Here is a 12,495-nt window from a genome sequence, read left to right as displayed (position 1 = left end):
TTCATACATGGGCATGTAAGCAAACTGATAGATTTCACCACTCTGCTCCATCACTTCTTCACATTTCACTACCAGCCTTTAATGACGCCATCACTGCTCCCTGCTTCATGTTTCCTTCTGCCCGAAATACAGCGAGGGCTCCAAAATAAGCAAACGAGTGAGGAAACTCATGCATCCTTATGCTACAAAATGGAAAGCTATGGGAGCACTTATTTTAGAGCAAGAATACCATTACTCACACGTCAAACCACAAGCAACACAGGCAGAGATGGGTCTGCCCAGCCCAGTGAGATGAGAACGAGCTGATACTCAATTAGTTGGAAGGTAGGAACCAAACAGAAGATAGCACCTCTCCACGAGCAATTGGACAGACCCACGCCACAAGGTGCCCCAGCAGCTGACTGCAATGGCACACGTGCACCACTCTCCTCGAAAACCAAACGCCTGCTGAGCCATACGAGAAAGGAAAGAAGAAAAAAAAAAGATGGAAATAAAAAGAGACCCAAGTGGTTTGGAAGAAATGCACATCCTCTGGAGCATAAGGCCTCGCCTAGCGGCAGGGTCAAAGTGCTTTGCCCCTGCCCACCCCCCTCACTCGTGGTTTCTGGCAGCCCACAGATCGTGCAGAAGAGGATTTGCTGCGTAAAACACAGTTCTGGTTTCCTTGGTTTCAGCTTTCTTAGAAAATATGATGTTCCCGATAATTGAATCCCACTAATGAGCCTTGAAAGCAGAAAGAGAAGTTGGAAAGATGCGTCTACCGCAGCCACTGAGTGGAAACCATCAGCTATTCACATGAAAATATATACGTGAGCAAAAGGGAAGCACGGCTGCATAAATCACCAGGAACAGCATGCAGCAGCCTTGCAGCACTGCCTGGATTGAAGGGGTCAGCCAGGAAAGCCCATTCCAGAGGGCCGCATTTAGAAACTGTAGATTCTGGTTGTTGGGACAAATGGGGACTGCTCACCTCTTCCAATTAAACCCATGCATCCAGCTGACCTGAGTGCCCAAATCCTGTTTCCTAACATCCTGAAGTCACATGGCTGCTTTCCCCAGTTCCTGAAGCATTAAACCCAAGAGATGAACCCTGCAGAAGGTTCCCGGCCAGAGCCTCCAGCTGCCCCCCACCCCATCCAGGGACCTCCAGCAGAGCCCCTGCATGGGGAGCCCTGTACTGCAGTAAGACCTGACACCATGCACCCACCTCACACCTCCACTTGCAGAGTGTGACACTATCCCAGGTGAGAAATGCCAGGATCGACTCCTTCACCCCAAACCACAACCATACCCTGGAAGCACCAAGAACCACTTCTCCCACTGCTGGGCCCCAAAACTTCATGGCAGCACCGTGTGTACGGCCACCCCAACCAAGCACCCAACATCTCACCGAGAAGCCCCAGCTGCTCACAGAACCTCTGGGCTGCTCCAGCAGGTCCTCCTAACTAGCACACCTTCCTCCTCCCCTCTGCCCAGATGGCAGTTCATATTATGGCAATTATCCACTGATTGGCCAGCAAGAACAACACCTTTAACGCTTTGCAGCTGCCAAAAGCAAGGGTACAGCATCTTGGAGAAAGGAAAACGTGACCATCACGCACCCTGGCAGCCCATAACACTTCAACCATAGAATCATAGAATGGCTTGGCTTGGAAGGGACTCACGGATCATCACGCTCCAACCCCGCTGCCACAGGCAGGGCTGCCAAAACCTCACATTGAAAAGCCCCACTGGGATGACAGAGACGTTACCTCAGTGAGATGCGGGTTGGGGTTGAAGCCGCACTGGTTGCAGACCTTGCTGTGGCACTGGGTGCAGGCATTGAAGTTGGGCTGGCTGGGCGCCGAGGTGAGCTCCGTCGTCTTGCAGATGGGGCAGAGGGTGCTGCTGGGCAGGGGCGCGATCTGGGGCAGGGAATAGGGTGAGGTGGGAGTGCTGCCCCGCTCCGGAGAGGCCGAGGGCGACCGTCTGGCTCTCTGGCTGTGGGTATCCACCTGCAGCGTCCTGCGGGGTCCCTCTGCCTGCCCACGGCCGCGCATCTCACGGGGGCTTTCGGAGTCCTGCGCCAGGGAGGGCGGTGCCGATCGCTGTCCGGCCGCGTGGTCCAGCTGCTCCGGTCTCCTCGGCGTGCTGAAATGCCATTAAAACACACACGGGTAAGGAGAGGCTCAGCAGCGCCCCAGGCACTGGGCAGCCTGAGCTGGGGGCAGCCGGCACCACGGCACAGGTGGGGCTGGGAGGTTCCTTCCATCCCAACCGTACCGTGATTGTCCCACCGCTTTTCCCCATCCTCACTGCGGCGATGCCACCTCCTTCCTTCCCCAGAAGATGCAGGGGCTTTAGCTGCCAGCTCCCATGATACTCCCAAGGACGGCGCCATTAAAGAGCTTAGTGGCTCTGCATCCCCCACGAGCGCACGGCTTCCCGTGCTGCCCGATGTCGGATTTAGCCCTCACCTGATCTCTGTGCCCGAGATGCAGCCCCGCATGCCCCACCCCGTGCTGTGCAGAGCCTGGGGCGCATCGCTTACGGGTGGGAGAAGTGGATGTCGGTATTCTGTCACCCAAACCAGCCTTAATCCAGAGCTTATCAGCAACACCCACGAGTATTCCTCGTGCAGGTGGAAGCTCAGCTGCCCTCACTGCCATCCGCAGCCAGTTAAGGAAAAGTAATACCCGGAATCTCAAATGTCATAAATTGATGATTTACCCAAGCAGGGCCTGACCTTATGAGGGTTTAAAGAGGGAAGTTCGATGCATAAAACTAATGAAATTGAAAGCGCGCATCGCCACGGCCATAGGAACTCGGATGAAAACAAATATTAAAACAGCACTTTGGGAATTTATGGATTGAAATCTGGTTCTCCAAAGGGAGAGGCACTTGGTATTGGGAGTTCTCTGCGTTTTGCAGCTGGCAACACGGCTGTCAGCACTGCTGGGTGCCCGCCTCGTCTTGGTCAAGCACTTCCCTTGTGTGAAAGGAGAGCTCTGTGCAGGACACGGAGGTGTGTGAGCACACAGATGTGGGCACGATCCTGTCCATCCCAGCAGCACCCTGCGCACCGTCAGCCCTGCGCTGCTGCCGATAGTTGGGAATGTGGGCTCAGGAAGCCGCTGCCCATCTGGGAACACCGGCCTGCCAACAGCACAGCACTGCAGGCTGATGGAGCCGTGTCCAGGCTGCAAACCCGTTTCCAAGGAATGCCCTTTGGTTATCGCTCATGGACAATCAAACTGAGGCATCTCAGTGCTGCAGCATTCCCCCAGTCAGGGGGCACAGCCACAGCTCCCCCAACCCAGCCTCTCATACTTTCTACCTGTGCTAATTAGACTTCCGTTCCACACAAACGTGATTTGTCATGAAGCGAAGAGATGCCATCAGCTTTAGGAAGGGTGAAAACAAATGCAGGAGGGCAGTCCACAACCCCCATCCCATCCCATTACATTGGCACAGCATTCACTGCGGGGATTCCTAGGGTAAGGCAGTGGAAAAGAATGGCTCCAACCTAACTCCAGCTAGCTCGGTCTTGTTGGGGCACCTGATATGGTGCATGGAGGGGCTCAAGGGAGCAGGGGAAGCAGATATCCCCTGACTTCAGCCTCAGCTTTGGGTCTGCACCAAGGTTAGCCCTCAGGACAGTCACAGTGAGCCCTGGGGACAAGCACAGCTCTTCTGCCAGCAAAGAAAGAAGGAAAACGCATGACCCCACAACAAACCCTACGGGATGAGAAGACAGCAAACCAAGATACAGCATGAGAAGCGAGGAAACGTGTGGATGCGGACAGCGAGAAGATGGAGGCTTGGTGAGCAGGCAGGGACTGGAGCTGCTCCGCTACGAGCGCAGATTTGACCTACTTGGTTTGACTGAAACCTGATGTGAGCATCCACATGACTGATTTTAAGAATCAGCGAATATAACCTATTTAGGAGCGAGGAGGGAGCGGAGCAGGAGGAGTTGTACTCCCAGTGAAATGGCACGGGGTTCGCTGAGACATCTGCAGGGCTGGGGAACATTGCAGCCGACAGCTTCCCGGCCCCGAAAACGCATCTGAGGTGGGGGGTTCTGCCTTAGATTCTGAGCTGCTAAAGAAAGGCAGCAGCCACACAATTCGGAATCTGCACCGTCACAAATACAAGTGCTTAATTACACTGATGGCCACACAGGATGGATTTCGTGCTGGAGCTGTGTGTACTGGAGGGCTTTAAAACCAGCAAGTGCCACAGAGCTGACAACAGTTCTGCTCCGGAGAGGTTAGGGAACAGACAGCAAAGCAGAAGACAAGAAACAGCGACGGGGAACTGTCAGAGGGGATTTTATGAGGTGCCAACACGCGCTCCTGTGAAAGGCCACAGTGTTTAATGAATTACTTTTGCGAGCAGTGGAAAAACCCCGTTCTGTGCAGCTCTGTGCTCTGGGGCTGCTCCACCCTCCTGAGATGCGACTCCTGCCAGCAAAGCGCACCGAAGCGAGGCGGCTCTCCTGGTGCACCACCAAAGCAGCACAGACACGACTGAGAGCCAGGTGGATCAGAGTCATTGGGATTGGCAGAGACCTCTGAGATCAACCCGTCCAACCATCTGCCCACGACCCTCAGTGCCACATCCCCACAGCTCTCAGACCCCCCCCCCAGGGATGGTGCCACCCCCAGGCCATGGTTTGGCAGGTCGGCTTGACCTGAAGAACCTGAAGGCCTTTCCCAAGCCAGATGGTTGAGCCACTCTAACTGGCACAAACGTGGGTTTTGCTCAGAAAAAGTGTGCTAACAAGGAATTGGAAGCAGTGCAGGAGGTGCCATCCATCCTTTCAGAACTCATGTCGTGCACATCTGTTGGGGCCGTGCAAAGAAGCCAAAGAGCAAAAGGCGATGAGCGCCCTTCCACTCACAGACAGCTTTTGGCCAAGTCAATGGATGTCAGAAAGAAATAAGGAGAAAAAATGGAGGGAGACGTGGGCAAATGAAAGGAAACCATCTTGTGGTTTAAGATCTTGGAATCCTGGCATGGAGGAGAGCAGTTACTTCTCGACATGGGAGCATTCTCCAAGTCTTGCCAAGGGAGAAGCGGGCTCTGCTCAGGAATGGCCTGGCAAGGAAGCAGGTAGGGATGTTTATTCAATGCATCCCAAGCTAAAGCCTAACACAAAGAGCTTCAGAAAGCTCTGTTGGAATGGATAGTGAAATCCAAGGTTGAGAAACGCAGAGCAACACACAGGATGCGACCGCCGTAACCGTGCACAGTGATGGGCTCCAAAGGAGGCACTGCCACTGCGCCAGAGTTCTTGAAGCCATTTTGGACAGTCCTCAGAAAACATCAATTTAATGCTCATCAACAAATATAGAACATTCTACAGAGGAAAAAAAGATATATGAATAAACCAAGAAACAAAAAGCCGCAATTAAGTTATTTTGGGAAAATCACATTCTGGAAACCAATTCAAAAGGAAGAGCAGAGCAGCGCGTTCCCTCACATTGCTGCCGGTTTTGCCCCCGCCCCGCAGAGCAGCACAAAGCTCTGGTTTTGCACACAGAGGTCTGCTTGTTTTTTCTTGGAGCTTCAGGCTCCAACCAGTGCGGGGTCTGCAGGCATCGCTGTGCCCACTGTGTGTAGCTTGGGGTTGGCTCCACCAGCACCGTGCTGGATGTCCTTTCTGCAGCACCTACAGTTCCCCACGCTCCTCCAGCCCCCACCCCGGCAGCAATAGCTTTGCATTCTGCCATTGAGAAGCCAGGAAGGCTGTAGGGCTCTATTTTGGATGAGTTCCATCCGTGTTCCAGAATTAAAAGCTGATGCAAAAAATGTATCATTATCCATCTCCGTGACAGCTTGAGTCAACTGAACTCAGCCCGGAACGAGAAACAACATTCACTTCAGGCACAAAAAATAGGAAGATCCATCGGGAAGAGAAGCACTCTTAAAAAAGAGGCAGTAATGACATACCAGAAAGAAACCAACCGATATTTTTAGAGAAAGGGAAGAAAACCCTGCTATAACAGCCCCGGTGCCGACGGGATGAGAGGAAATGAGGCTGGCCGTGCTGTGGGCTGTGGGCAGGGGCAGCGAGGTGCAGGGAGATGGCTGCCAGCCCACTGCTCTGTGCTGGGGTGCATCAAGGACTGCAGCCAACCAAATTCATTCGTTTTCCACCCATGAAAAAGTGGCACCCTTTCACCATCCCCCAGTCGTGTCTTTGTCCATCCTGTCCTTGTCCTTCTAACTTCTCCCCACGCCTTGTGGATCCTCTATTGGTCTTCATTGCTTCGTGCTACCAAGAGAGCTGACATTTAAGGTGTGGAAGAGCAATAGAGAGGACATCACTTCAGCAGGGCTTGAGGCAACAGGGATAGATGCTGTTGAGAGGTGGCGGTGCCCATTCCATGGAGACAGCCAAGCTCAGGCCGGAGGGGCTCTGAGCACTGATGGAGCTGCGGGTGTCCCTGCTCACTGCAGGGGGTTGGACCAGATGGCCTGAAGGGTCCCTTCCAACTCCAAGGATTCAACGATGTCCTCCACAAAGAGCTCTGAGCACTGCATGTGTCACGAGGGTGCTGGGGAAAACCAAGCCTGCAAGCAGGAGGGATCCACACCCCACCAAGCACCTTCTGCTGAGAGCTTCGTTCGGGCTGTGTCTGTCAGAAACCCCTCTCCTGCAGGAGGTGCTCCCACCCTGAAGCCCTGGTGCCTTGGATGGGCAGGAGGCCATCGGGCTGCAGTGGGCTGTGAGTGCTGATCCTTACCCTGGGGGGGCACCTCCTGGTTCCAGGAGATCTGAATCGGGAGCCCGAGCACAAACTGCAAACCAAAGTCAGAAGGAGAGAATATCTGTGCGTGCAAATGTGATATTTACAATAGGAAGGCAAGGAAAACTAATGAATAAACGCATTACCAATAACAAAAAGAGAATCCATCAACTTCAATATCTCAAGCTTAAGTGCCCATGGAGGCGGTGGGGTCACCTGTAGGTGTTTAGGAGCCCTGGGGACGCGGCAGTGCAGGACGTGGCAGTGCTGGTGGTGGGAGGATGGCTGGGCTGGATGGTCCCAGAGGGCTTTGCCAACCTGGGTGATCCCACGGTTCTGTTCCTACACAAAGCAGCTATCTGACTGCGTCTGTGAGTTCTGAAGAAAAAGACAGACGTGATAATTTGTTGATTCAGAGTGTTTTGGATAGCGTTTTTAGTTAATGAAAAGTAAAATGAAGCTGGCAATTATCGACACTGGTTTCCTGAAACCGGGTGGTACGGCCAAGAGGAATCAGATCCTAATCTAATAAGCAGCGCAGCTCGGAGATGCTTTGAGACAAGAGAGGCACACAGGCAAAGTAGAAGAGAACTCCTTTAGAGAAGCTGCTTGAGTTTTCTCCCAGTGATTTTTCTGGACACCGTTTCTCCCAGGCTAAGCTGATGGATAACTTAGGAATACAGACCATCTTCATTGCCCAGACAGGGACTGGTGCTCCACTATAATTGAATGAAGCCAGTCAAATCCACGTCTAATAGAGTAGCCAAGGGTTTAGGAGTCTGCAAGCCAGAGAACAACAGAGCTCTGCTGCTGGACCCAAGCAAACAGCAGCCTGACATGCAGGAATACAGGACTGGCGTGGAAATTTCCACTCTTTAGGACCAAAGAGCTGCCCTAAAGAGGGGCAGGCGCTGAGCAGCACAGGGTGCTCTGCAGTGCTGCAAGCAGAACGCAGTGCTGCTCACATACAGCAATGTGGGTGCACTGGAAAGGCAGCCATACAGCCCTGACACGGTGTGCTCCAGCGTATCTGCTGCAGACATCTGGCACACAGGGTCGTGCTGGAGGCAGGAGGACGCCCAGCTCACCATCCTCTCAGGATGCTCCTGCAGCATGCACGTTCCTCCTGCAGAGGAGGTCTGCAAGGTCTGAGGGACACCGAGGCCCGGCAGCTCCCCGGACCCATGGCAGAGCAGTTGTGGTGCCAATAGCCACCCCTGCCCTGTCCAACATGGAACTGTGCTGCGCATGGGTGAAAAAGGGTCCCAGATCCCTGGGCGTGAGACAAAGCTGGTAAGGAAACATGGGAAAAACCAATGTATCTCAAGGAGAGCACGGCCTGTTGTCAGCCTGACACACACCAGACCATCCTTCAACATCAGGTGCACCTTCCTTGCAGGAAACTCACTATCCAGGAAAACACAGCTTTCTTACTAAAACCTATCCAGCTGTTACCTCTTCCCATGAGGACCCACTGGATGCCCCAAGCTTGGCCAAGCAGCACAGAGCCGGACACACATACAGCGAGCTGCCAACCCACAGCAACACCACCAAACATCAGCACGTGCTGCAATCGCTGCATGGCCGCACCACAGAAGGACCTGGGAAGGCTCCAAGCCATCAGCTTTGCCACTTAACTCAGATGTTAGTGTTTAAGGAAAGAAAAGCAAGAAGGAACGCTCCCTTCCCCCTAGCCAAACAGCCACTGTCTCCCTAAGAAGATTAATAGGTGCGTTTAAAGACATCAGTCTGTGGGCTTTGTGAGAAACGGGTGAGAGCTCCCACGGTTCCTCAGCCCAGCTGTGGAGCCAAATAACAGCTGATGTAAGTAGGATTGGAAGAAAAGAAATTAAAAGCAATCTCATCTTTCATACTGAAATGGAAAAAAGTGCATTCCAGAGCACACGTATTGAGGGAGGTGAACCCTGGGAGCAGCACAGAGCAGCTCTGCTCTGTCTGCAGCTGAGAACGTGACAATCCGATCTTTGCATTCAGCTGCAGGCACGCCAGGCACCCTCCAAAGCACCTCGAGCTGCCTACCAACACCAAACCCCACATGCACTGATGTGGGAGTGGGATGGAACGTTGGGTCCACGGGGTGGGGGAGAGCCAGCAGAAGCCATGCAGCACGAGCCCTGGGCACAGCAAGCTCAGGGCAGCATCGCCTGCAGGGGAACGCCGGGCTCCTTCCAGCTGCAGGAAACTGGAACCCACCAGGCAGACTGCAGGTCTGTGTGTTTGTTTTGGAAATAGAGGCATGGATGCGTGCTGAGCACTGTGGATATGGACGAGCACGCTTACAGGAGAGCTCAGGAAGCAGCCAGCACACTGGGGTGCACCCACACCCAAGGCCATGGAGCTGCTGTGTCTAACACAGCAAATATTTTGCCTCCATCAGCCAAGTGATCCATTCTGTGCTCTTCTGATATGACACACATGTTTTATGAGCTTGAAATCCCACAGACCTGGTCTTCTCCCCACCTAACCCCAGCACTGGCATCCCTGATGCTCCAGATGCTTCGTACAAACACAGATGTGCTTACTTAGCACAGCAACCCAGCAGATTTCTCTAAAGCACCAGCCTTATGGTGAGCAAGAGCCAGGAAAACGTAACTTTGATTCCTAAGAGATAGGCAGATCCATGTTAGCACCCAGCAGTGACCAGCATAGGGTTGCACCAGGCAGCATCATCCCAGCACTGTGCTCTGAGCCTCCACTTGCTATCACTCCATGCTGGAAATCCCCATTCAGGGTGCAACCCCAAGCAGCAATTCGGCCTCTGCACAGCTCTCCCTGGGGGTTCCAGCACCACGTGCCCTGCTCACGGACCGGCCCTATTGCAGGAGCTCTGCACCCACAGCCAGTGCTCTGCAGGGCTGGTGCATGGGCTCCGGGTGCTCCATCCTATGGTGCAGAACAGTGGGGACACGGCGTGGTCCAGTGCTACTGGTGGCAATGGGGCTGAGCTGTGCTGGATCCCCACATCCTCCCAGGGATCCCTCAGAGCACCCACAGCCGGGCTCCAACGTTGGAACCACTCACAGCTCACCAGAAAGGCAGAGCACAACCCCACACCAGGCCCTGCCACGTTCCTGCTCCCACAAAGCAGCCACGGAGCTTCCGCCCTCAGCTGGAGAACCCAGCACAGCCCCAAGGAGGGAAGGAGGGAGGGAGGAAAACACCCCCCATGCTCCCCCACAGCACCCTCCCTTTTGTGCCAGCATTTAATCTTGAAGCGTCGCGAGCAGCCTACGAACAAGTTATGGCTGGAAGAGAGTGGGAGGCTGAGGAGTCGGAGATTCTTCAGCAACAGAAAATGGGAAAACGGAAAGGAAAAGGGACAGAATATCCCCTGGGGGGTTATTTTCTCACGCTGTCTCTATGGGAGCTGGCACAGAGCTGGCTCAGAGCAGTGGGGCACCATGCTGAGCCCAGCAGCGCTCCCAGTCCACGGAGCAGCACTGGGGCCAACAGGAGCAGAGCCGCAGGGCCCCACCACAGCCCTCCTTGCAACTTTCTGCCCTCCACCTTTCTTTTTCTCGAGAGGATGATGATGTTTTAGGGTGTGCTTTTTAAAGGGACGCCCCCAGCCACCCGTTCCCAAAGCGTCACCCTACAAGCACGGCACCACCAGCTCGACACCACGGGGCTGCACATCACTCCCGTTGCATAACGGCACTCCGTTCCCATCCACACCCCGTACTCCACGCCAGCCCCCAAGCCTCTGGCTCCCCCTGCAGCCCCAGCCTGCCTGCACCCCCCAACCTGCAAGCAAAGCACCCGCTGCACCCACCAAGCGTGCACCCCACCGTGCACCCACGCACACCCTGCGTGCCTGCAACCCCCCTTGCCTACACTCCTCGACTCTGCACCTACAGCCTTCTGCTCCAGCATCCCGTGCACCCGCATCTTGCCTGGCCCCACACCTGCACCCCGTGTGCCTGCACCGCTCCTGTGCCCCAAGCACACCTGCACCTATGCATACCCACCTATGCATGCTCCCGCACCCTACATGCACGTCCACGCCTCGCACCCTTGCGCACCGTGCACACCTGCACCTACGCTTTGCTCCTGCATGCCGTGCACACACACACACACACACATTCTGCTTGCACACCTACACCCCATACACCTGCTCCCTATGCACACCTACGCTTTGCTCCACATCGAACCCCACCCACGCCCCGCGTGCACACCTCCTCTGGTGCTCCCGTGCCCCACACACCACCCACATACCTCCCCCCATGCACACCCGTCCAGCTGCACACACACCTGTGAGGCTGCACACACACCCGTAAGGCTGCACACACACACCATATCGCCGCACACACACCCCGTACCGCTGCACGCACACCGTAAAGCTGCACGCACACCGTACGGCTGCACGCACACCGTAAGGCTGCACGCACACCCCTCGTGCCGCTCCCCGCCGCCCCGCGCCGCCGGGCCCCGCGCTCTGACCTGGCTGCGGGCGGGGCGGGGGCGGGCGCGGGCCCCGGGAGCTGTCCGCCGCCGCCCGGTGCTGAAGGCGATTTAGAGGCGGCGGGGCCGGCGGCGGGCGGCGGCGGGGCCGCGGCGGCGGAGGGCGGGTGCCCGTCGGCGCCGCCGCCCTCCAGGCTGGCCTCGTTGCCCATGGCGGGCCGGGCGGGACCGCTCCTCAGCGCAGCGCCGCCTCCGCCGCCATCAGCCCCGCGCCGCCGTCGCCGCCGACCCCGTCGCCCCGCGCATGCGCCGCCGACCCCTTGCACGCGCGCGCGCCCTCGAGCCGCCGAGCGCGGGCACGCGCGGCCAATGGGCGGCCGCCCCGACGGGAGGCGGTGGGCGCGCGGGGCGCGGCCGAGGGCGGAGGAGAAAACCCCGCCCCTCCGGGCCCGGCCGCCAATCGGCGTCGCGTATCCCCCGCGGCCGCCAGGCGGTGCCCTGCGCCCCGCCGGCTCGAGGCCGAGCGACCGAACGAGAGGCGGCCGGCCGCGACGTCACGCCTCGGCGGCCAACGAGCGGCCGGCGCCGCATGAGGTTACACTCGACAGCCAATAAGCGCACGGCCCCGCCGTGACGTCACGGATCGCCGCGGGATGTCACGCGGCGCGGACCGACGCGCGGTTCCGCCCCTCGGAGTCACGCGCGGCTCCGGGAGGCGGCGCTCGGCCCGCCAATCAGCGCCGCCCCGCCGTGTGACGTCACGGCCTGCAGCCGCGTCCCGCCGCACGGTGATGTCACGCGGGGCCCCCCGCGGCGGCGCCGGGAGGGAGGCAGGGGAGGCCGCTCAGTACCAATGCAGAGCAATTCTTTTATTCCCTCAACAGGTTTGCAGCCAGCCCGGCCCCCCAGCCTCCAGCAGGTGGGGATGGGAACCACGCACTGGGGCCAGGAGAGCTCCAGCCCCAGAGAGGCCACCTAGCAGCACCGTGCCTTGGGCTGGCTTTGAAAGAACGACAAAAATGCCTACATTCACATTAAAAAAAATAGAAATTCACACAGAAGAAGTTACAGAACACAGGCCAAAAGGAGAAAGGGCAGCAGCACGGGGCACTGCGCTTCTTCCTGAGCAGGGCAGGGGGGCACCACCACCCCCCTCTGTCCCAGCCCAGGCTCCACATCCCAGCCCAAGGCCCAGGACACCCCACCTTGGCACAGGTGCTGCAGCCCTGGCAGAGGGATGGGGAGCGGCCCAGCAGCAGGTACAGCTGTGCCGCAGCAGCACCCTGGGCCCAGCAAGATCTCTGCACTATTTACAGCACTGCACCAGGTCCTTTCT

The 12,495-nt window shown here is 56.8% G+C and overlaps 1 protein-coding gene across 1 annotated transcript in view; it reads right to left on the bottom strand.

The window, feature by feature from the left end:
* The window catches only part of BSN (bassoon presynaptic cytomatrix protein), a 55,571-nt gene extending 44,200 nt beyond the window's left edge, over positions 1–11,371 (bottom strand). Inside the window, exons 1-2 of the mRNA XM_052679024.1 lie at positions 11,199–11,371; positions 1,752–2,130 (exon numbers count right to left, since the gene is read on the bottom strand). Of these exons, the coding sequence (XP_052534984.1) occupies positions 1,752–2,130; positions 11,199–11,371 (552 nt within the window). The remainder of the gene's footprint in view (positions 1–1,751; positions 2,131–11,198) is intronic.
* Between the last annotated feature and the right edge of the window lie 1,124 nt (positions 11,372–12,495).

The sequence above is a fragment of the Tympanuchus pallidicinctus genome, unplaced genomic scaffold (genome assembly GCF_026119805.1).
Source record: "Tympanuchus pallidicinctus isolate F22 unplaced genomic scaffold, pur_lepc_1.0 scaffold17, whole genome shotgun sequence".
In the NCBI taxonomy this organism is placed as follows: Eukaryota; Metazoa; Chordata; class Aves; order Galliformes; family Phasianidae; genus Tympanuchus; species Tympanuchus pallidicinctus.
The sequence above is the reverse complement of the archived record's forward strand: the minus strand, read 5'-3'. Positions and strand labels throughout refer to the sequence as shown.